Source organism: Coregonus lavaretus (genome assembly GCF_964263955.1).
Source record: "Coregonus lavaretus genome assembly, contig: HAP1_SCAFFOLD_47, whole genome shotgun sequence".
NCBI classification, from domain to species: domain Eukaryota; kingdom Metazoa; phylum Chordata; class Actinopteri; order Salmoniformes; family Salmonidae; genus Coregonus; species Coregonus lavaretus.
In genome coordinates, this window is record NW_028161510.1 from 2,379,959 (window position 1) to 2,405,496 (window position 25,538).

General features: G+C 42.5%; 1 protein-coding gene across 1 annotated transcript; it reads right to left on the reverse strand.

The window, feature by feature from the left end:
- Positions 1 to 16,415: 16,415 nt before the first annotated feature.
- On the reverse strand, positions 16,416 to 20,847 carry LOC311120536 (piggyBac transposable element-derived protein 3-like). Its single transcript, XM_084195119.1, has 4 exons — positions 20,316 to 20,847; positions 19,029 to 19,226; positions 18,751 to 18,924; positions 16,416 to 18,578 (listed from the first exon to the last, which is right to left on the reverse strand). The coding sequence occupies exons 1-4, from the start codon at positions 20,584 to 20,586 to the stop codon at positions 17,026 to 17,028; spliced, it is 2,196 nt and encodes a 731-aa protein (XP_084051245.1). The 5' UTR covers positions 20,587 to 20,847; the 3' UTR covers positions 16,416 to 17,025.
- Positions 20,848 to 25,538: the final 4,691 nt, after the last annotated feature.

Consider the following 25,538-nt stretch of genomic DNA (forward strand, 5'->3'; position numbering starts at 1 on the left):
TGGTTTTATGTTTTCTAGCAAGATACCGAGGCAGCTAATGAGTCATGTTGTTGTTGAAAAAGCTTCCCGTCCCGTCCACTAGATTACACGTAGCTAAGGCAGGAAACATCACTTGAAAGAGTCACATCGGCATCTGCTGACTGGAGTGGGCAACACAGTTTTGGAAAATATTCATATCATTCTGGCAAACAATATCATAAGCAATGATGTATATAAATCCTGGATTGCAGATGCTATGTATTGGCCATTGAGAGGCTTTCAAGCCACGGGTCGGCCATATTGGCACCCGCCAGTAGGAGCAGTCCTCCATAGCATAGTAATGAATGAAATTCTACAGAATGTTCTATTAAATGTTTAGAGGACATAATTACATGTATTCAAGTATTTTTTGTTGTAGTGGGGACAGTTACATTAGAACTCTCAAAACAAATACTTTAAGGCATTTTTTAAAATAATTGTTTTCATTTTTTATTTGATTAGCTCACAGAATATAATTTAAAAGTATGCATTAAGGTGTCTGTAATTGAATAAATGTGTCAAAAACGAATGTAGACATTAATTAATGCAATTCTATCGCTTCCAAAATATTTTTTCACAACGGAGGAGGCGTGCCAAGATGGCTGCGCGGGGTCTTCAATACAGCGCCCCCTGTCTTTAATCCAGGGTTTATTCACGTCATTGATCATAACAAGTCATTTCAAAATAACAAGATACACTATACAAAAGTACGTGGACACCCCTTCAAATCAGTGGATTCGGCTATTTCTGACATTTGTAGAAAATCGAGCACACAACCATACAATCTGCATAGACATACATTGGCAGTAGAATGGCCTCACTGAAGAGCTCAGTGACTTTCAACGTGGCACCTTCATAGGATGTCATTTTTCCAATGAGTCAGTTCGTCAGATTTCTGCCCTGCTAGAGCTGCCCCGGTCAACTGTAAATGCTGTTATTGTGAAGTGGAAACGTCTAGGCGCAATGGCTCAGCCGAAAAAGTGGTAGGTCACACAAGCTCACAGAACGGGACCGCCGAGTGCTGAAGCGCGCAGCGCATAAAAATAGTCTGTCCTCCGTTGCAACACTCAATACCGAGTTCTAAACCGGGGGCTTCATGAAACGGGTCACCATGCGCCAAGCGTCGGCTGGAGTGGTGTAAAGTCACCACCATTGGACTCTGAAGCAGTCGAAACGAGTTCTCTGGAGTGATGAATCACGCTTCACCATCTGGCAGTCCTACGGACAAATCTGGGTTTGGCGGATGCCAGGAGAACACTACCTACCCGAATGCATAGTGCCAACTGTAAAGTTTGGTGGAGGAGGAATAATGGTCTGGGGCTGTTTTTCATGGTTCGGGCTAGGCCCCTTAGTTACAGTGAAGGGAAATCTTAATGCTACAGCATACAATTACATTCTAGACGATTCTGTGCTTCCAACTTTTTGGCAACAGTTTGGGGAAGGCCCTTTCCTGTTTCAACATGACAATGCCCCCGTGCACAAAGCGAGGTCCATACAGAAATGGTTTGTCGAGATCGGTGTGGAAGAACTTGACTGGCCAGCACAGAGCCCTGACCTCAACCCCATCGAACACCTTTGGGATGAATTAGAACGGCGACTGCGAGCCAGGCCTAATCGCCCAACATCAGTGCCCGACCTCACTAATGCTCTTGTGGCTGAATGGAAGCAAGTCCCCGCAGCAATGTTCCAACATCTAGTGGAAAGCCTTCCCAGAAGAGTGGAGGTTGTTATAGCAGCAAAGGGGGGGATCAACTCCATATTAATGGCAATGATTTTGAAATTAGATGTTTGATGAGCAGGTGTCCACATACTTTTGGTCTTGTAGTGTATCATGAGCAAAGGCATTGTAGCCTATCATTTCCCCAAGCTGTGAGAATCATGGCATCATGAGCCTACCAAAGGTTGTGCCGTGTCCATCACAATGTGGAAAAATGTGTCTCTAGTCCAAACCGTTCAATAGTTAGCCTATCCACATTACCAAACCGTTTAATAGTTAGCCTATCCACATTACCAAACCGTTCAATAGTTAGCCTATCCATATTACCAAACCGTTCAATAGTTAGCCTATCCACATTACCAAACCGTTCAATAGTTAGCCTATCCATATGACCAAACCGTTCAATAGTTAGCCTATCCATGTTATCAAACCGTTCAATAGTTAGCCTATCCATATTACCAAACCGTTCAATAGTTAGCCTATCCATATTACCAAACCGTTCAAGTTAGCCTATCCATGTTACCAAACTATTCAATAGTTAGCCTATCCACATTACCAAACCGTTCAATAGTTAGCCTATCCATATTACCAAACCGTTCAATAGTTGGCCTATCCACATTACCAAACCGTTCAATAGTTAGCCTATCCACGTTACCAAACCGTTCAATAGTTAGCCTATCCATGTTCCCAAACCGTTCAATAGTTAGCCTATCCACATTACCAAACCGTTCAATAGTTAGCCTATCCATGTTACCAAACCGTTCAATAGTTAGCCTATCCACATTACCAAACCGTTCAATAGTTAGCCTATCCATGTTACCAAACCGTTCAATAGTTAGCCTATCCATGTTACCAAACCGTTCAATAGTTAGCCTATCCATGTTACCAAACCGTTCAATAGTTAGCCTATCCATATTACCGGAGCTTCATATTCTTTCTATTTCTAAGGCGGATTTGACGCCGAAATGTTTATGGAAAATGCCAAAACTTTGGAGACAACAATAATTGTCAAAGTCAAAGATACTGGTTTCCCCTATCCATCTGGTTTCCCCTATCCATCTGGTTTCCCCTGTCCACCTGGTTCCCCCTATCCATCTGGTTTCCCCTGTCCATCTGGTTCCCCCTATCCATCTGGTTTCCCCTATCCATCTGGTTCCCCCTATCCATCTGGTTTCCCCTGTCCATCTGGTTCCCCCTATCCATCTGGTTTCCCCTATCCATCTGGTTTCCCCTATCCATCTGGTTCCCCCTGTCCATCTGGTTTCCCCTGTCCATCTGGTTTCTCCTATCCATCTGGTTTCCCCTGTCCACCTGGTTCCCCCTATCCACTGGTTTCTCCTATCCATCTGGTTTCCCCTGTCCACCTGGTTTCCCCTATCCATCTGTTTTCTCCTATCCATCTGGTTTTCCCTATCCATCTGGTTTTCCCTATCCATCTGTGGCGAAGTTTTCCCTAAATGCTTATGACAAATCCAGCTCCAGACGCAGCCATAGCCTAGCTGGCTAATCTTTTGAAAAAGGTGTAGCAACAACAGAGAACATTAGTTAGCTAGATAAGGTTAGCATGCTAGCTAGCCAAACTGACAGCTGTCACGTGGAAATCACCCACAACGGTCCCACCCCCAATTCGTGAATATGTATTAGCAGCCGGCATCATTCTTCGGAAGTGGGGGTGGCATTGCCCTCAGCTATTTTATGCGTATGTGACGCAGCTCACTTGCCAGCAATTCTGCGCCCTATAGGCAATATCAAAATGCGCAAAAATAACCTAAGAAAGGTTAAATTACCAGAGATTCTCATGTGGCCCATTATATTACGCCATCAGTATTACTATAAATAGTTTGAAGAGAGCAGAGTTGGAGAGACTTGCACTTTCTCTTGAGCTATTTTTATAGCCTACGTTTAGGATTGGGACGATTTTCAGATGGAGAAAAATATGGGTGATCAATATTTATTTCTAGGCAATGTAGTAAATTATAGCCTAATTTTATTTAGGAAGTACATTTCCTTGGAAAGATAACTGCCACGTGCACTCTATTTTTAATTGAGACTACACGCGCAATTGATCTCGCATGTATGCCTACTGAACACGAAGCAGTCAGAATGACGACAGCGCACGCTTGCACTTCCTCTTGAGCTACGTCAGGATATAGCCTACCTTTTAGGAGGACGATTTGCAGGCAGAAACAAAGAAATGGGTGATTAATATTTTAGCAAAAACAGTTTTTTAGAACATTTTACAAAGTTAAATAAATAAAAAATGAAATAATATTTACACGTTTACTTTGTTGAAGCACCTTTGGCAGCAATTACAGCCTCAAGTCTTCTTGGGTATGACACTACAAGCTTGGCACACCTGTATTTGGGGAGTTTCTCCCATTCTTCTCTGAAGATCCTCTCAAGCTCTGTCAGGTTGGATGGGGAGAGTTGCTGAACAGCTATTTTCAGGTCTCTCCAGAGATGTTCGATTGGGTTCAAGTCCGGGCTCTGGCTGGGCCACTCAAGGACATTCAGAGACTTGTCCCAAAGCCACTCCTCTGTTGTCTTGGCTGTGTGCTTATGGTCATTGTCTTGTTGGAAGGTGAACCTTCGCCCCAGTCTGAGGTCCTGAGCGCTCTGGCGCAGGTTTTCATCAAGGATCTCGCTGTACTTTGTTCCGTTCATCATTCCCTAGATCCTGACTAGTCTCTCAGTCCCTGCCATTGAACAACATCCCCACAGCATGATGCTGCCACCACCATGCTTCACCGTAGGAATGGTGCCAGGTTTCCTCCAGACGTGAAGCTTGGCCTTCAGGCCAAATAATTCAATCTTGGTTTCATCAAATCAAATCAAAATGTATTTGCCACATGCGCCGAATACAACAGGTGTAGACCTTACAGTGAAATGCTTACTTACAAGCCCTTAACCAACAATGCAGTTAAGAAAAGTGTGAATTAAAAAAGATAAGTAAAAAATAGTAAATAAAGTAAATAACGGTACAGAGTAATTGAGGTAATATGTACATGTGGTTAGATTTAAAGAATCTTGTTTCTCATGGTCTGAGAGTCTTTTGTTGCCTTTTGGCAAACTCCAAGTGGGCTGTCATGTGCCTTTTACTGAGGAGTGGCTTCCGTCTGGCCACTATACCATAAAGGCCTGATTGGTGGAGTGCTGCAGAGATGGTTGTCCTTCTGGAAGGTTCTCACATCTCTACAGAGGAATTCTGGAGCCCTGTCAGAGTGACCATCGGGTTCTTGGTCACCTCCTTGACCAAGGCCCTTCTCCCCCGATTGCTCAGTTTGGCCGGGCAGCCAGCTCTAAGAAGAGTCTTGGTGGTTCCAAACTTCTTCAATTTTAGAATGATGGAGGCCACTGTGTTCTTGGGGACCTTCAATGCTGCATTTATTTATTTTTTGGTACCCTTCCCCAGATCTGTGCCTCGACACAATCCTGTACCGGCAGTTCTACTGACAATTCCTTTGACCTCATGGCTTGGTTTTTGCTCTGACTTTCACTGCCAACTGTGGGACCTTCACTTTCTGAATGCACTGTATACTAGGTGAACTTGAACTTGCATGCAAAGCTAGGAGCGGTAGGCTACTGAAGTTGAATTCTGAGATTGAATAATGCCACCAACAATACAGTGGGGAAAAAATATTTAGTCAGCCACCAATTGTGCAAGTTCTCCCACTTAAAAAGATGAGAGAGGCCTGTAATTTTCATCATAGGTACACATCAACTATGACAGACAAATTGAGAAAAAAATTCCAGAAAATCACATTGTAGGATTTTTTATGAATTTATTTGCAAATTATGGTGGAAAATAAGTATTTGGTCACCTACAAACAAGCAAGAGTTCTGGCTCTCACAGACCTGTAACTTCTTCTTTAAGAGGCTCCTCTGTCCTCCACTCGTTACCTGTATTAATGGCACCTGTTTGAACTTGTTATCAGTATAAAAGACACCTGTCCACAACCTCAAACAGTCACACTCCAAGCTCCACTATGGCCAAGACCAAAGAGCTGTCAAAGGACACCAGAAACAAAATTGTAGACCTGCACCAGGCTGGGAAGACTGAATCTGCAATAGGTAAGCAGCTTGGTTTGAAGAAATCAACTGTGGGAGCAATTATTAGGAAATGGAAGACATACAAGACCACTGATAATCTCCCTTGATCTGGGGCTCCACGCAAGATCTCACCCCGTGGGGTCAAAATGATCACAAGAACGGTGAGCAAAAATCCCAGAACCACACAGGGGGACCTAGTGAATGACCTGCAGAGAGCTGGGACCAAAGTAACAAAGCCTGCCATCAGTAACACACTACGCCGCCAGGGACTCAAATCCTGCAGTGCCAGACGTGTCTCCCTGCTTAAGCCAGTACATGTCCAGGCCCGTCTGAAGATTGCTAGAGTGCATTTGGATGATCCAGAAGAGGATTGGGAGAATGTCATATGGTCAGATGAAACCAAAATAGAACTTTTTGGTAAAGACTCAACTCGTCGTGTTTGGAGGACAAAGAATACTGAGTTGCATCCAAAGAACACCATACCTACTGTGAAGCATGGGGGTGGAAACATCATGCTTTGGCGCTGTTTTTCTGCAAAGGGACCAGGACGACTGATCCGTGTAAAGGAAAGAATGAATGGGGCCATGTATCGTGAGATTTTGAGTGAAAACCTCCTTCCATCAGCAAGGGCATTGAAGATGAAACGTGGCTGGGTCTTTCAGCATGACAATGATCCCAAACACACCGCCCGGGCAACGAAGGAGTGGCTTCTTAAGAAGCATTTCAAGGTCCTGGAGTGGCCTAGCCAGTCTCCAGATCTCAACCCCATAGAAAATCTTTGGAGGGAGTTGAAAGTCTGTGTTGCCCAGCGACAGCCCCAAAACATCACTGCTCTAGAGGAGATCTGCATGGAGTAATGGGCCAAAATACCAGCAACAATGTGTGAAAACCTTGTGAAGACTTACAGAAAACGTTTGACCTGTGTCATTGCCAACAAAGGGTATATAACAAAGTATTGAGTAACTTTTGTTATTGACCAAATACTTATTTTCCACCATAATTTGCAAATAAATTCATAAAAAATCCTACAATGTGATTTTCTAGATTTTTTTCTTCTCATTTTGTCTGTCATAGTTGACGTGTACCTATGATGAAAATTACAGGCCTCTCTCATCTTTTTAAGTGGGAAAACTTGCACAATTGGTGGCTGAATAAATACTTTTTCCCCCACTGTATGTGCTTTTAATACGATAGGCCTAGGATAACACATACAAAGAAGAAAGACGACCGTTTCCAAATAATCTGCGGGACAACAAAAAATATTAGAATCCTAAAGTCTTCTGTCTGAATGCCCGCTGCCACCCACAGGATTAAAAATGCCGACCGCTCTGCAATGATCTCTTCCCGGGACATTTCATTCTGGGTAAGTGGAGTTAGCCCTGAGTTAGCCTGCCCCAGAGCAGGTTAGTCCTGAAGAATTCGTTGCCATTGCCATACTTTGGTCTGACAGGCTATCCCGAGTTGAACTCAGTGGTGTTAATCAGATCTCCTGTCTTCTTCTTCCTCCTCCTCTAATGTGAGAGTCATCTCTCTCCTCCTTCACTCCAAAAATCTGCATCCTCCTCTTTCTCCTCCAATTCTTTCACAGTAACATCCTCCTCCTCTTTCACTAGTTAGAGACTAGCCAAGCCAGCTCGCTGACTAACAACGTAAAATTAAACTGGACAACTATCTAAATGACAGAAGTTTGTTTAAAAACACAGTGGCAGATATACACCGCCATCTGTTGACTGGAGAAGGTAAAACGCAGTTGAGAGAAACGTTCATTTTATTTCCAGACAAGAAAAGTAGTGAGAATTTAAAACATACTATACCACTGCACATCAGAATTGAGGAAATCAGTCAAACAAACAGATATGACAACAAGCAGCTAGGTCTATACTGCTCCTACATGGTGTAACAATACATAGTGTAGATGTATATAATGAACAGACTAGGTCTATACTGCTCCTACATGGTGTAACAATACATCATGTAGATGTATATAATGAACAGACTAGGTCTATACTGCTCCTACATGGTGTAACAATACATCATGTAGATGTACAGTGGGGGAAAAAAGTATTTAGTCAGCCACCAACTGTGCAAGTTCTCCCACTTAAAAAAATGAGAGAGGCCTGAAATTTTCATCATAGGTACACGTCAACTATGACAGACAAATTGATAATTTTTTTCTCCAGAAAAATCACATTGTAGGATTTCTAATGAATTTATTTGCAAATTATGGTGGAAAATAAGTATTTGGTCACCTACAAACAAGCAAGATTTCTGGCTCTCACAGACCTGTAACTTCTTCTTTAAGAGGCTCCTCTGTCCTCCACTCGTTACCTGTATTAATGGCACCGGTTTGAACTTGTTATCAGTATAAAAGACACCTGTCCACAACCTCAAACAGTCACACTCCAAACTCCACTATGGCCAAGACCAAACAGCTGTCAAAGGACACCAGAAACAAAATTGTAGACCTGCCTCAGGCTGGGAAGACTGAATCTGCAATAGGTAAGCAGCTTGGTTTGAAGAAATCAACTGTGGGAGAAATTATTAGGAAATGGAAGACATACAAGACCACTGATAATCTCCCTCGATCTGGGGCTCCACGCAAGATCTCACCCCGTGGGGTCAAAATGATCACAAGAACGGTGAACAAAAATCCCAGAACCACACAGGGGGGACCTAGTGAATGACCTGCAGAGAGCTGGGACCAAAGTAACAAAGCCTACCATCAGTAACACACTACGCCGCCAGGGACTCAAATCCTGCAGTGCCAGACGTGTCCCCCTGCTTAAGCCAGTACATGTCCAGGCCCGTCTGAAGTTTGCTAGAGTGCATTTGGATGATCCAGAAGAGGATTGGGAGAATGTCATATGGTCAGATGAAACCAAAATATAACTTTTAGGTAAAAACTCAACTCGTCGTGTTTGGAGGACAAAGAATGCTGAGTTGCATCCAAAGAACACCATACCTACTGTGAAGCATGGGGGTGGAAACATCATGCTTTGGGGCAGTTTTTCTGCAAAGGGACCAGGACGACTGATCCGTGTAAATGAAAGAATGAATGGGGCCATGTATCGTGAGATTTTGAGTGAAAACCTCCTTCCATCAGCAAGGGCATTGAAGATGAAACGTGGCTGGGTCTTTCAGCATGACAATGGTCCCAAACACACCGCCCGGGTAACGAAGGAGTGGCTTCGTAATAAGCATTTCAAGGTGCTGGAGTGGCCTAGCCAGTCTCCAGATCTCAACCCCATAGAAAATCTTTGGAGGGAGTTGAAAGTCCGTGTTACCCAGCGACAACCCCAAAACACCACTGCTCTAGAGGAGATCTGCATGGAGGAATGGGCCAAAATACCAGCAACAGTGTGTGAAAACCTTGTGAAGACTTACAGAAAACGTTTGACCTGTGTCATTGCCAACAAAGGGTATATAACAAAGTATTGAGAAACTTTTGTTATTGACCAAATACTTATTTTCCACCAAAATTTGCAAATAAATTCATTAAAAATCCTACAATGTGATTTTCTGGAAAATAATTCTCATTTTGTCTGTCATAGTTGACGTGTATCTATGATGAAAATTACAGGCCTCTCTCATGTTTTTAAGTGGGAGAACTTGCACAATTGGTGGCTGACTAAATACTTTTTTCCCCCACTGTATATAATGAACAGACTAGGTCTATACTGCTCCTACATGGTGTAACAATACATCATGTAGATGTATATAATGAACAGACTAGCTCTATACTGCTCCTACATGGTGTAACAATACATCATGTAGATGTATATAATGAACAGACTAGCTCTATACTGCTCCTACATGGTGTAACAATACATCATGTAGATGTATATAATTAATTATTGGTTTTCCACATTTTATTTTTTTCAGACAAAATATTTTGCATTAATCAAATTATTTTGACAAATCAGCAGCTGTGTTTCCTCTGACATGGAATAATAATGATGGGAATATTGAATATTTTTCATGTCAACATCTTATCAAGGCTATCAGAACAACGTCATCACATTTTCATGCACCTTTAGCTTGATGAATAGTACAAAAATGTATGCAATGAAACACAACTAAATTCAAGATATTAAGGTTAAAACAAAGAAACGCAAATTCCAATAATCTATTTAATAATATACATTTTGAAATATCCAAATCATAAAATGAATATCTAAGGGTTGGATACTATTTAATCAATCATACAATTTGGTTTTGTGTGGCATACACAAAAACACATTCTCAATCAAAAACATAAGTCAGAACACAGCGCCTCTATTCTCTCATGTGATTTCAGGTCCTCTGACTGAGAAAATGTCTTTCCACATTGAGAGCAGTGGTATGTCTTCTCCTCCTGTGTATGTATTCTTTCATGCTTATTCAGATACCTTAACCGGGTAAAACTCATTTCACACTGGGAGCAGCGGTATGTCTTATCCCCTTCTGTGTGTGTCCTCTCATGTTGGTTCAGGTTTCCTAACTGGGTAAAACTCTTTTCACACAAGGAGCACTGGTAGGGCTTTTCACGTGTGTGTATCCACTCATGCTTTTTCAGGCTCCCCCACCGGGGAAAACTCTTTTCACAATGGGAACAGTGGTAAGGCTTCTCTCCTGTGTGTGCCCTCTCATGAGTTCTCAGCTGCCCTAACTGGGTGAAACTCTTTCCACAGTCGGAACAGTGATGAAGCTTCTCTCGTGTGTGTGTTCTCCCATGCTCTTTCAGCGTCCATAACTGCTTAAAACTCTTTCCACAACGGGAGGTGTCGTGTCGTCTCACTGGTTTGGGCGTCTCTGGGTCGGATTCCCCTGAAGGACTCTTCCCGCTGTTAGAGTGAGAGTCTGGTCTCTCTCCTGCCAAATACAAACAGAGTATTTGGTTAAACAGACCTAAATGAAACCTCCACATAATCATGGACTCTACAAGGTCCTGATTGCTTAGTCACTTTTACCCCTACGCACATTGACCCGGTACCGCTACCCCTTGTGTATAGCCTCATTACTACCTGGTACCCCCGCACATTGACTCAGTACTGCTACTCCTTGTGTATAGCCTCGTTACTACCTGGTACCCCCGCACATTGACTCAGTACTGCTACTCCTTGTGTATAGCCTCGTTACTACCTGGTACCCCCACACATTGACTCAGTACTGCTACTCCTTGTGTATAGCGCCTCGTTACTACCTGGTACCCCCGCACATTGACTCAGTACTGCTACTCCTTGTGTATAGCGCCTCGTTACTACCTGGTACCCCCGCACATTGACTCAGTACTGCTACTCCTTGTGTATAGCCTCGTTACTACCTGGTACCCCCACACATTGACTCAGTACTGCTACTCCTTGTGTATAGCCTCGTTACTGTTTTTGTGTTACTATTTTTTAGCAAATATCTGTCTTACTTTTTAACTCTGCATTGTTGGTTAAGTGCTCGTCAGGAAGCATTTCACTGTAAAGTCTACACCTGTTGTATTTGGCGCATGTGACCAATAACATTTGATTTGGCTAGAAACTATGCCAATAGAACGGATAACCAGTGCGTTCGGCTTTCAACCTCAGACATATAACTATTGTCCAATACTGTTTATTCTGCCTTTGTGCTTGAGGATCTCATTAAACAAAATATATATATATATATAGAGTGGGGAGAACAAGTATTTGATACACTGCTGATTTTGCAGGTTTTCCTACTTACAAAGCATGTAGAGGTCTGTAATTTTTATCATAGGTACACTTCAACTGTGAGAGACGGAATCTAAAACAAAAATCCAGAAAATCACATTGTATGATTTTAAAGTAATTGATTTGCATTTTATTGCATGACATAAGTATTTGATCACCTACCAACCAGTAAGAATTCCGGCTCTCACAGACCTGTTAGTTTTTCTTTAAGAAGCCCTCCTGTTCTCCACTCATTACCTGTATTAACTGCTCCTGTTTGAACTCGTTACCTGTATAAAAGACACCTGTCCACACACTCAATCAAACAGACTCCAACCTCTCCACAATGGCCAAGACCAGAGAGCTGTGTAAGGACATCAGGGATCAAATTGTAGACCTGCACAAGGCTGGGATGGGCTACAGGACGATAGGCAAACAGCTTGGTGAGAAGGCAACAACTGTTGGTGCAATTATTAGAAAATGGAAGAAGTTCAAGATTACGGTCAATCATCCTCGGTCTGGGGCTCCATGCAAGATCTCACCTCGTGGGGCATCAATGATCATAAGGAAGGTGAGGGATCAGCCCAGAACTACACGGCAGGACCTGGTCAATGACCTGAAGAGAGCTGGGTCCGTATTGCCCAGCGACAGCCCCGAAACCTGAAGGATCTGGAGAAGGTCTGTATGGAGGAGTGGGCCAAAATCCCTGCTGCAGTGTGTGCAAACCTGGTCAAGACCTAACATATGATCTTTGCAATTTCAAACAAAGGTTTCTGTACCAAATATTAAGTTCTGCTTTTCTGATGTATCAAATACTTATGTCATGCAATAAAATGCAAATTAATTACTTTAAAATCATACAATGTGATTTTCTGGATTTTTGTTTTAAGATTTCGTCTCTCACAGTTGAAGTGTACCTATGATAAAAATGACAGACCTCTACATGCTTTGTAAGTAGGAAAACCTGCAAAATCGGCAGTGTATCAAATACTTGTTCTCCCCACTGTATATATAGATATTTTGGTTTATTTGTTATTGAATAGAAATGTATTAAGTATATAGAAGGAGCAATGTCAAACTGCTCCTGTTAGTCACTCTAGATAAGAGCGTCTGCTAAATGGACCAACATGTAAACTGCTCCTGTTAGTCACTCTAGATAAGAGCGTCTGCTAAATGGACCAACATGTAAACTGCTCCTGTTAGTCACTCTGGATAAGAGCGTCTGCTAAATGGACCAACATGTAAACTGCTCCTGTTAGTCACTCTGGATAAGAGCGTCTGCTAAATGGACCAACATGTAAACTGCTCCTGTTAGTCACTCTGGATAAGAGCGTCTGCTAAATGGACCAACATGTAAACTGCTCCTGTTAGTCACTCTAGATAAGAGCGTCTGCTAAATGGACCAACATGTAAACTGCTCCTGTTAGTCACTCTGGATAAGAGCGTCTGCTAAATGGACCAACATGTAAACTGCTCCTGTTAGTCACTCTGGATAAGAGCGTCTGCTAAATGGACCAACATGTAAACTGCTCCTGTTAGTCACTCTGGATAAGAGCGTCTGCTAAATGGACCAACATGTAAACTGCTCCTGTTAGTCACTCTGGATAAGAGCGTCTGTTAAATGGACCAACATGTAAACTGCTCCTGTTAGTCACTCTGGATAAGATCGTCTGCTAAATGGACCAACATGTAAACTGCTCCTGTTAGTCACTCTGGATAAGAGCGTCTGCTAAATGGACCAACATGTAAATGTAGTGAGCCATCATCTATACCGCTTATAGATCAATCTGTGCTGTGATTTGTTGAATCAACTCCACTGACATTACAAAAAATTACATTCCATTGCATGAGCCACATCAGTTAGCATCATTTAAATGAACATTCTACAGGGTGATGTTGGGAGGTAGGTCTGGTGTCCATCGGGGTGATGTTGGGAGGTAGGTCTGGTGTCCACCGGGGCGATGTTGGGAGGTAGGTCTGGTGTCCACCGGGGTGATGTTGGGAGGTAGGTCTGGTGTCCACCGGGGTGATGTTGGGAGGTAGGTCTGGTGTCCACCGGGGTGATGTTGGGAGGTGGGTCTGGTGTCCACCGGGGTGATGTTGGGAGGTAGGTCTGGTGTCCACCGGGTGATGTTGGGAGGTAGGTCTGGTGTCCATCGGGGTGATGTTGGGAGGTAGGTCTGGTGTCCACCGGGGTGATGTTGGGAGGTAGGTCTGGTGTCCAGCAGGGTGATGTTGGGAGGTAGGTCTGGTGTCCACTGGGGTGATGTTGGGAGGTAGGTCTGGTGGGTCAACTTTGAAGTCTGGGTCTTTGTATATGATCTGTTTATCTTCCCGCCACTTGACTCCCGCCTGCTGGACCAATGGGGTTCTAAAATTGAATGACAGCCTTCTGGACCAAATTGGGTTCTAGACAGCCTGCTGGACCAATGGGGTTCTAAAGTTGAATGACAGCCTGCTGGACCAAATTGGGTTCTAGACAGCCTGCTGGACCAATGGGGTTCTAAAGTTGAATGACAGCCTGCTGGACCAAATTGGGTTCTAGACAGCCTGCTGGACCAATCGGATTCTAAAGTGGATTATAAAACGTGTTGTTTGGATCTTGGATGCTGATTGGTCGATATGCGGGAGTTGTGGAACAACAACTCCTGCAAAATACCATGATGTGTTAATCTCATAATTCCACTGTCCCGCAGCCCAAGCAGGAAATGCATAAACTTCATCTCCCTCAGGAAATGCATAAACTTCATCTCCCTCAGGAAAAAAGCATCTACACAATTTTTCCATGCTACTATTTGGTTTGCAACAGTTGGGGGTTGTATAAACATACGTCTGCCTCTACGACCTGTGCAACAATATATCATTTTACAAATGCAATCTCTCCCGTGCCAGCAAAGAAGAGACTGTCACCAACCAGCGCCAGGACCATGGACAGTTCTTCCACTCGTGTGCCATCAATGGATACGTCACTATTAACATCACCAACTAGCTTGGTTAGCTCAGACTCGTCTCTCATCATCATTGAATCTCTTGCTAGCTAGCGACATGCCAATGATTTGTTTAGCATAGCAACGTCAAATGAATATAATTATTCTAATTAACGACTGGGTCAAAACATGAGAAAATAACTAACGACTAGCCCGTTTGGGTTGCAACTTCAGAATGCAAAAACAAATGTACCCGTTAAAATATAATTTTTTATGCTACCGATTTATAAAAGCAATAATGACCTTGAACCAGGGAATTTGACCTTGAAACACATATATTTGATTGGGCGCCTATTTGATCGGAGAAACCTGAATGACGTAAAAAGGTTTCCATCTCATGACATTGTCATCTTCAGCCTGGAGGCTACAGAAAAGGCCACATACTCTTTTTACCATATCCTGTATCTGCTACATGACGGAACGTTGGTGGAGCGCAGCAGCGATGCGTCTCTCCAACAGCACACTGGAGAGGCACGCTGGGAATGGACAAGATAAGTATTTTGCGTCCCCTGCCATTGACAAAGTGGGCACTACTTCGCAAAGGGCGGCATCAGAGCTCCCCTAAAAAGCCCATATCAAATCACATTTGATTTGTCACGCGCCGAATACAACAGGTGTAGTAGACCTTATGTGAAATACTTACTTACAAGCCCTTACCCAACAACGCAGTTCAAGAAAGAGTTAAGATATTTACAAAATAAACTAAAGTAAAAAATGACTGGCCTTTGTCCGGTGCCCTGTGGATCAGCATAATCAAATCCGCTAATTGCTTCAAGCCACACCCCGGCACACCCACCAAACATACATCAAAGTCTGCTCAAGAACATACAAAAACGTTTTGGGGAAACGTGTCGTTCAGAACAAACCGTTCCCCAACGTAACCCATGGGCGGCGCACATTCGGTCCAGCGTCGTCCAAGGTAGGGGATGGTTTGGCCGGCAGGGATGTGGGTTCGTTTCCCACATGGGGGGGCCAGTATAAAAAAAAGAGGAAAAAAAATAAAGAAAAACGTGTATGCATTCACTAACTGTAAGTCGCTCTTGATAAGAGCGTCTGCTAAATTACTAAAATGTAAACGTAAATGTAACAAACGTTAACGCGAACTGAACGCACCCCTTGTCTAGTCGATGTGGGAGGTGTAACTGCTGTAGAACAAGGTGGCTTTTATCAATATATTCGCTAGTATTTACAACCCCAAAATGAAATGCTAATTAGCTGCTAATGTGGCTATCATTAAGAACTACAAATTACACGATGATCTGAAGGAGACTGCCGAATTGAGACAAAAGTAAAAATCTCTGGATTAACTAGGTAATGTTAGCTAAATTTAGCAATGAATAAACTGACTAAATGTCTAAATTGACTATTCTGTGAACTGTCACGTGCAAGTTTTAAATTGACACAATACCTGTTAGCAAAGGTGCCAGCAATAGACGACCCTCACAAAAAAAGATTGCAATTTTGAAACTGCAATAAAAGTGCAGTTATTCTGTACTGTACCTGCAGTTACACTGCAAAAATTACTGCATTAAAAAAACGTATTTTGGACAGTATTTGCAGCATACTGCAGTTATACTGCACTCTGACTGCAAACTTTCTTCGTAAATGGACGTGCAGAAGCTTGCAGGGACTTGTAGTCTTGCATGATGTCAATTAGTATTTTTGAATCTGAGAGTAAATAGAGCTGAATATATTGTTAAAAGTCACCTTGTCCAAGATACATTTACACGGTTATCAAAACGTCACGCCAGGGTAAGCCTACACAACACACAGCCCTTATTTGAAGTGTTTCTGTTTCTAAAATTCCCCATGGGAAAAATGCATGGTGGAAAAACGATTGGAACCATTTCCGTGTTTGACCGCTAGGTTTTATGGGTATTATCCTCTTAAGGCCCAAGCTGTTTTTTTACATGCATTTTTTATTTCTCTTTGCTATTTGGGCTTATTGGAACCTAATTAGAATAAAAACAAAGTATCATCTTTTGATATGATGTACTTTTAGAGAAAAATGATGTCCACATATGTGGATTCATGGTCCGAATTTCCATAAAACACAATAAAGTCACCTTTGTGTAATAGAATGAAAAACTCTTCATTTCTGCCTTGAACACAGCAGTTTTTTTCCTGACTGTTTTTTAATGTATTAATAACACGTACACATATTTTTTTAACATGTTTTGACTATCGGAGAGTAAAAATAATATGGAAACATTGCATTTTTGCCCATTTTGGACAGTTAAAAATAGTGTTTGGAACATTTGATATGCTGCAAAATAGTTGCAGGATGACATTGTATGTCTGTAACAAAATATAAAACATTCAAAGCATTTTAAATAGTCACTCTTGCATTAGGCTACTAATGTGTTTTGAACATCATAGTGAAAAAAAAGAAAAAATAGTAGGTGAGTAGCTCATGTGACATTTTGCATTGGTAATGTAAAAAAGGGAACATGTTAAAGGCTGCGATAACTGAGCACTGAAGGACCAGGCCTGCTTTCAGAGGCCCAGAGGTCACCTGATTGATTGACCTTCACGGAGTCGGAGAACATGGAGGAACCAAGGAACATGTACACACCTTGAGAAACACTGCCATCACTTATGTGTGAAAGGCTGAGTAACAGTTGCGCTCGGTTTGCAAGCACAAGAACACTTTGCAGGTCATACAACGCACTCGGGTTCTTCCAGTGCAGCCTAGTTGTCTGCAGCGCATTGCATTCTTCAGGCCGATCATCTCTGGGAGGTGGGCATTAGCCCTCCTACGGACCGAGACATGGGGCAACTCTGTCACGTGACGTTTCACTCCCTGGTTTGAATCTTCTTCTTCCTCTGACTGTGTCGAAAGGTCTGCATCTGCACCGTGATGCTGGGCCAAGAGGATCTTAGCCACTTCCATGCGGAACTGAAGGAACTGGATGGGTCTTGTCTTTGGTCCAGCACATATTGCATGGTCTTTTCGGTAGAGTAGCCAGCTGTTGGCTAAAGCCAGATCCGTGAAGTGCATTACCATCCGCATTGTCCACTTCTTAGTACGGGTGCTCATGCGATAGTAACTTATCATTCTATCCATCAAATCAACTCCACCCATCTTGATGTTGTACTCACGGACAATGCTTGGTCGCGAGACAGTGACATATTGTTTCACTTTCTTGTCCCAGCGCTGGCAGGTGTCTTCAGGCTGTGTACCATGAACAACAGACATCAGCAATACTGGTTTGTTGTCGTACCACTTCACTACACACAACTTTCCATCTTCAGCGGAAACTTCTGATGAGGTACCTCTTCCTGCGTTTTTCATGGCTTTGTCACTGGGTAACTTATGCTTCGCTTCAGCGAGTCGGTTCTTCATTATTGTACCAGTCATGTACAGCTCTTTCTCCATCATTCGTTGCGCATCTTTGATGGTGGTGAAGAACCGGTCACAATACACCTTTGTGCCACGATGCAGAGTTTGGCACAGACGCTCGATGACTAAGCTTCCCAAACTCAGGCCCTCTGGTTCTTCGACCTTCTCAATCAGTGAACCTGTGCCTTGATACAGCTCAAAGTCAAGCACAATGCCATCTGCTGTAGCACAAACAAAGTTCTTTATGCCAACTGGGTTTGGCTTCATTGGCAGATATTGTCTGCACGGACAGGCTCCTGTGAAAGGAATCATCTGCTCATCAATAGATGCGCAATCAGGTCGATTCAGAGACAAGCAGACTTGCAGAATCTGATCCAGAAAAGGCCTCACCTTCCAAAATTTGTCCAACATTCTCAGGTCTTCTGGCACATCATGATCAATAACCACTTTTATTGCTCCCCTCAGTTTGAAGAATCTGGCACGTGTGAATTTGTCAGTGATGGCAGTGATTTTCAAGGCTTTGGACCAGTACATCCTAATGGTTGGGTATCGGATGCAGGACATCAAAATACAGGCACCAAAAAAGTGGTAAACCTCATCTACTGTCATGTTAAGTGGCTCCCCACTCTTATACAGTGACATAATATTAGAGCATTCTGCAATCGTCATCATCAAATCTCTATCTATGTACTGTTCAAAATAGTCTAGTGGGGTCCAGCCATGTCTGTCTAGATCAGTTTGGTCCTGATGCTGATACTCTGCCAGGTTTGGCGTCAATGGAGTAGCCTTCCAGCGTAGTCCACGTCCTGCACAACCAGAATCAGAATAAAAATAGTATTTATTGTAGGAAGTTACATTTTTACCCATGTAAGCAATTGAGGTATATTGGTGCATAAAATACTTGAATCTGTGTGGAAGTTTATATGAAATTTGAAGATTTACCCTCAAGTTGTGAAGGCCAAAACTAATAACAATTACCTTGTTCAGAGTCTCCCTTTTTCTTTTTTTTTGTTTGGCTTGGTCTTGGTGTTGGCTCTTCCAAGTCATCTTCTGAGCTATCAGCCTCAATCTCTTGACTTTGACGGCGACGTCTGAGAGTGCGGGATGAACCTGTACCTGTGCCTGTACCTGTCTCTGTCCCTGTCCATGAACCTGTCAACAAGTTTTGTAAATAAGCATTTTGCTTCCAATCCTTCACATAGCCCTAAGGCCCTAACTGCATAAAATAAACAAATATCTACTGGGTCTTGGCTAACCATTATCTGCACTGTGGTCAGTGGGCTCAGGAACGGGGTCCTCATCATCACTACTGTGCTCACTGCTGCTTTCCTCCTGTGGTGATGGTTGGTAATTGCCATCCAGGATAGGATCATCGTTGTCAGACACGTCCAAATCTGAGTTGTTTCCATCAATTAACCCAAGTAGCTCCAATGCTCTTTGCAGAGAAAAACGCTCTGGAAATAAAAACATGATAAAATCAAATACAAATTAATTTCATTTATGTATGTAGGTTTGCATTATTAATTTGTTATTTATTCCAATGGGATAATATGCAAGCTAATTTACATGTGCACATTTTTACTAGCATATTACATTTTTACTAACATTTTCAACACAACTAATTTAAGTATGTATGTATGTATTTAGTGATTTAATTGTTATTTATTTCATTAGGACCATGTACAGCTTTTTAGCTGCATCAGAGCTAGCTTTTTTCCCATTTTACGTGTGTGCATGTTTACAAGCATATTAGCTGTTTCGAGGAGCCTCAGTCCATAAGTACACTTACGTGTACTTCATGTTTAGCGACCTACAAAGTTGCTAGTTTTACACTTTTTTTTCAAATTTGCATGTCATGACAAATATACAAGGCTTTTATAAATATCTAAATCAGAATAAGCCATGAAATATGACATAACTTCTTACCTGGTCGACGTTTGTGTATGGAGCTACCACTTGAATCTTCCCTTGTGTTCGCCGCCATTTTGAATTTTGACCGTAGTGTGTTATAAACTTCTGACACCACCAGATGGCAGTGTAAGTACCCCCATACGTGTCCGTAACACCACCAATTCAGCAGTGAACACAATTGTGGACATAAGAGCTAAAAAGTGCTGTCCACGTATGTGACCACTAAGCCCTAGGAGGCTATACCTATCGTGGACATTGCCATTGGATGCACTGAGTCTCCTTAGTAGAAATTCCATTCAGCCATGTTATTGAAAACTGAAATGTGTGTTGTAATTTACACGTCGATTTGGCTGATATCTTGTTTAATGATTTTTTTGTAAACAAACACTGTATAGTTTGAAAACCTGCTTAAAACTATTATTTTTATATTGTGGATGGTCAGTCCTTGTATTCATAGATATTTTATGGAATTTGACAGTGTTTACATACCGGTGTTTCCAGCACACAACCTTTAGCTGTTTACCAAAACGAGTGTCATGGCGGCCATTTTGTTGTTGTTCGAATTCACTTTGAAACCACACATCAGTTCAACAACTGGCAGTTTGTGCACCTGTTTTTAAGATGGTACTCACTGGTGTTAATCAGCTCTCCAGTCTCATCCTCTTCATCCTCGTCCTCCTCTTTCAATGTGACAGTAATCTCTTCCTCATCCTCCTCTTTCAATGTGACAGTAATCTCTTCCTCATCCTCCTCTTTCACTCTGAAAGCTTCTTCATCGCCTTTCACTGTGACATCCTCCTCTTCCTCCTCTTCTTTCACGACAACATTAAGCCACAGACCCTGTTTCTCAGTCCAGCAGACCTCATCTTCTTTAGCAGGGGGGGAGTTGTTTAGTGAGCTCATGGTCCTGGATGTTATTAAGCTAGCTAGATAGTTAGCATAAGCGAATAGCCTGGTGCTAATTTAACCAGTCAGCTGACTGACAACGTAAATATGAAGGGATGGGGAAATGGGTAACTAGTAGATACGAAAGACGTGTGTTTAAAACACAGTGCTTAATATACCCCGAAAACGTCTAAAAAAAGCTCAAATGTTTCGGCTATGTTGGATAGCAAGCTACCTAGGTGGCTGATTAGCTGTTGTTGTAGAAGAAGTGTCCCGTCCACTAGTTTATACGTCACGTCACACTCTGGCAGCATCGCCTGTAAAACTCATATCGCCATCTGCTGACTGGAGTGGGTAATGCTGTTTAAGGAAATATGTATTTTATTTTCAGGAAAACGTTTATTTGTCATTTATTTCATTTTCGTTTACACAGGCAGCCCAATTCTGCAAATTTTTCCACTAATTGGTCTTTTGACCAATTACAACAGATCTTTTCAAATCAGATCTGATTAGTCAAAAGACCAATTAGTGAAAAAAACGTCTAAACGCAGCCTTCTGCTCCTACATGGTGTAACAATACGTCATGTAGATGTATATAATGACCAGACTAGGTCTATACTGCTCCTACATGGTGTAACAATACATAATGTAGATGTATATAATGAACGTCCACTAACGGCGTTCCACATTCTATTCAGATAAAAATGTATTCCATTAATCAATTTTTTTTTTTAAACAAATCAGCACACGTTGTTGTTGACATGGTGAAATGATACTGATGGAAACATTCATGAGGTAGTGAATGTTTTTAATGTCAACAACTTATCAATGCTGTTTTCAGAACAACTTCATCACATTTCACCTCTAGCTTGATGACTAGTACACAAATTAACTCAATTAAACAATACAACTACATTCAAGAGGTTTTCAAGGTTAGAATTTAGAAATGCACATTCTATTCATCCTTTTAATAATTTACATTTTGAAATATATTGTATTCAATCAATAAAAATCCATAATCAAAATAAAATACACAGTTTAAAGAGGGCTGAACTTAGTGATTTGGCCTTGTTTTCAATCTTGCCATGACTGAATTCAAACTTGAGTTGGTCTCGTGTGTTTGCAGGTGAAAAGGTGTTTGCCAATTTTTTTCTCATTAAATGCTTTCAATATTTGTATATTAATTTCTACAATTTATAGTTAGTTTGAGGTTTTGAGTTTTTTTGTTTGTCCAGACGAAACCAGTCTGTCAAAAGCATTCCTACACCTCAGAAACATTCCTAATAGGATCAAACACTTTCTTTACTTTATTTCACAGCATGATGCCTTAAAACTTATCCATGCGTGTGTAGCATAAAGTTAAAGCTTACCATGTGTCCCAGGTCATTTCCATGTGAAAGGACCCATGAGCACCAACATGTGAAGTTCATAGGAGCATGTCAAATTGGGTGTCAAATGAAAGCTAAGAGTCTATATCTTTGGGAAATGAAGGCATAGATAGATTTGTCAACCATATTCCATCTTAAAAAGTAATGGCTTTGATTTCTGGTCAAACAGATGGAAAAGGGGTCTTAGAAACCATCTCCCTGAAAAAGTCAAAGGGTATTAGAAATACATCAAAATACAATAATGTTGAAGTAAAGACCCTTGCCAACAGGGCCTAAAATTAACTTATTTTGTCCACCAGCCACTGTGGCAGATAGATTAAAAAATCTACCAGCCACTCAGATTTTTTACCAGCCAAAAATTACACCAAATTAGCTAAAATTACACCAACAAAACACAAAAAACGGATGAGCATGTCATGTTTCTAAAAAAATAAATGGATTACTAGTAAGAAGTAATGTGGTATATTTAAGCAATAAGGCACGAGGTGGTGTGGCATACGGCCAATACACCACGGCCAAGGGCTGTTCTTATGCACGACGCAACGCAGCGTGCCTGGATACCACAAATCCCCGAGGTGCCTTATTGGGCAACGCAGCGTGCCTGGATACCACAAATCCCCGAGGTGCCTTATTGCTATTCGGAATGTATTCAGACCCCTTCACTTTTTCCACATTTTGTTACGTTACAGCCTTATTATAAAATTGAAATTGTTTTTTCCCCTCATCAATCTACACACAATACCCCATAATGACAAAGCAAAAACTGGTTTTTAGAAATATGTGCAAATTTTTAAAATTTATAAAAAACAGAAATACATTATTTACATAAGTATTCAGACCCTTGAAATTGAGCTCAGGTGCATCCTGTTTCTGTTGATCATCCTTGATGTGTTTCTACAACTTGATTGGAGTCCACCTGTGGTAAATTCAATTGATTGGACATGATTTGGAAAGGCACACACCTGTATATATAAGGTCCCACAGTTGACAGTGCATGTCAGAGCAAGAACCAAGCCATGAGGTCGAAGGAATTGTCCGTAGAGCTCAGAGACAGGATTGTGTCGAGGCACAGATCTGGAGAAGGGTACCAAAAATATTCTGCAGCATTGAAGGTCCCCAAGAACACAGTGGCCTCCATCATTCTTAAATGGAAGAAGTTTGGAACCACCAAGACTCTTCCTAGAGCTGGCCGCCCGGCCAAACTGAGCAATCAGGGGAGAAGGGCCTTGGTCAGGGAGATGTCCAAGAACCCGATGGTCACTCTGACAGAGCTCCAGAGTACCTCTGTGGAGATGGGAGAAGCTTCCAGAAGGACAACCATCTCTGCAGCACTACCAGTCAGGCCTTTATGGTAGAGTGGCCAGCCGGAAGCCACTCCTCAGTAAAAGGCATATGACAGCCCGCTTGGAGTTTGCCAAAAGGCACCTAAAGGACTCTCAGACCATGAGAAACAAGATTCTCTGGTCTGATGAAACCAAGATTGAACTCTTTGGCCTGAATGCCAAGCTTCACGTCTGGAGGAAACCTGGCACCATCGCTATGGTGAAGCATGGTGGTGTTAGCAGTGGGGATGTTTTTCAGCGCCAGGGACTAGGAGACGAGTCAGGATGGAGGGAAAGATGAACGGAGCAAAGTACAGAGAGAACCTTAATGAAAACCTGCTCCAGAGCGCTCAGGACCTCAGACTCGGGCGAAGGTTCGCCTTCCAACAGGACAATGACCCTAAGCACACAGCCAAGACAACGCAGGAGTGGCTTCGGTCTCTGAATGTCCTTGCGTGGCCCAGCCAGAGCCTGAACTTAAACTGGATAGAACATCTCCTGAAAATAGCTGTGCAGTGACACTCCCCAACCAAACTGACAGAGTTTGAGAGGATCTGCAGAGAAAAATGGGAGAAACTTCCTAAATACAGGTGTGCCAAGCTTGTAGAATCATACCCAAGAAGACTCACAGCTGTAATTACTGCCAAAGGTTCTTCAACAAAGTACTTAGTAAAGGGTCTGAATACTTATGTAAATGTGATATTTCAGTTTTGAAATATATACACTACTATCCCCATCTAACCCTATATCCACTACTATCCCCATCTAACCCTATATCCACTACTATCCCCATCTAACCCTATATCCACTACTATCCCCATCTAACCCTATATCCACTACTATCCCCATCTAACCCTATATCCACTACTATCCCCATCTAACCCTATATCCACTACTATCCCCATCTAACCCTATATACACTACTATCCCCATCTAACCCTATATCCACTACTATCCCCATCTAACCCTATATCCACTACTATCCCCATCTAACCCTATATCCACTACTATCCCCATCTAACCCTATATCCACTACTATCACCATCTAACCCTATATCCACTACTATCCCCATCTAACCCTATATACACTACTATCCCCATCTAACCCTATATCCACTACTATCCCCATCTAACCCTATATACACTACTATCCCCATCTAACCCTATATACACTACTATCCCCATCCAACCCTATATCCACTACTATCCCCATCTAACCCTATATCCACTACTATCCCCATCTAACCCTATATCCACTACTATCCCCATCTAACCCTATATACACTACTATCCCCATCTAACCCTATATCCACTACTATCCCCATCTAACCCTATATACACTACTATCCCCATCTAACACTATATCCACTACTATCCCCATCTAACCCTATATACAGTGGGGGAAAAAGACTGGTCATGGCTCACATCAACAGCATAATCCCAGAAACCCTAGACCCACTCCAATTTGCATACCGCCCCAACAGATCCACAGATGATGCAATCTCTATCGCACTCCACACTGCCCTTTCCCACCTGGACAAGAGGAACACCTACGTGAGAATGCTATTCATTGACTACAGCTCAGCATTCAACACCATAGTGCCCTCTAAGCTCATCACTAAGCTAAGGATCCTGGGACTAAACACCTCCCTCTGCAACTGGATCCTGGACTTCCTGACGGGCCGCCCCCAGGTGGTAAGGGTAGGTAACAACACATCTGCCACACTGATCCTCAACACGGGGGCCCCTCAGGGGTGCGTGCTCAGTCCCCTCCTGTACTCTCTGTTCACCCATGACTGCATGGCCAGGCACGACTCCAACACCATCATTAAGTTTGCCGACGACACAACAGTGGTAGGCCTGATCACCGACAACGATGAGACAGCCTATAGGGAGGAGGTCAGAGATCTGGCCGTGTGGTGCCAGGACAACAACCTCTCCCTCAACGTGACCAAGACAAAGGAGATGATTGTGGACTACAGGAAAAAAAAGAGGACTGAGCACGCCCCCATTCTCATCGACGGGGCTGTAGTGGAACAGGTTGAGAGCTTCAAGTTCCTTGGTGTCCACATCACCAACGAACTATCATGGTCCAAACACACCAAGACAGTCGTGAAGAGGGCACGACAAAGCCTATTCCCCCTCAGGAGACTAAAAAGATTTGGCATGGGTCCTCAGATCCTCAAAAAATTCTACAGCTGCACCATCGAGAGCATCCTGACTGGTTGCATCACCGCCTGGTATGGCAACTGCTTGGCCT

Bases quoted from the DNA above. Each gene is read 5' to 3' on its own strand.
- LOC311120536 (XM_084195119.1), bottom strand. From the start codon at position 20,586: ATGAGCTCACTAAACAACTCCCCCCCTGCTAAAGAAGATGAGGTCTGC. The intron at 18,925-19,028 runs GTTAGCCAAGAC...ACTTGTTGACAG, and splicing joins TGACCACAGTGCAGATAATG to GTTCATGGACAGGGACAGAG. The intron at 18,579-18,750 runs GTAATTGTTATT...CTGGTTGTGCAG, and splicing joins AAAGGGAGACTCTGAACAAG to GACGTGGACTACGCTGGAAG.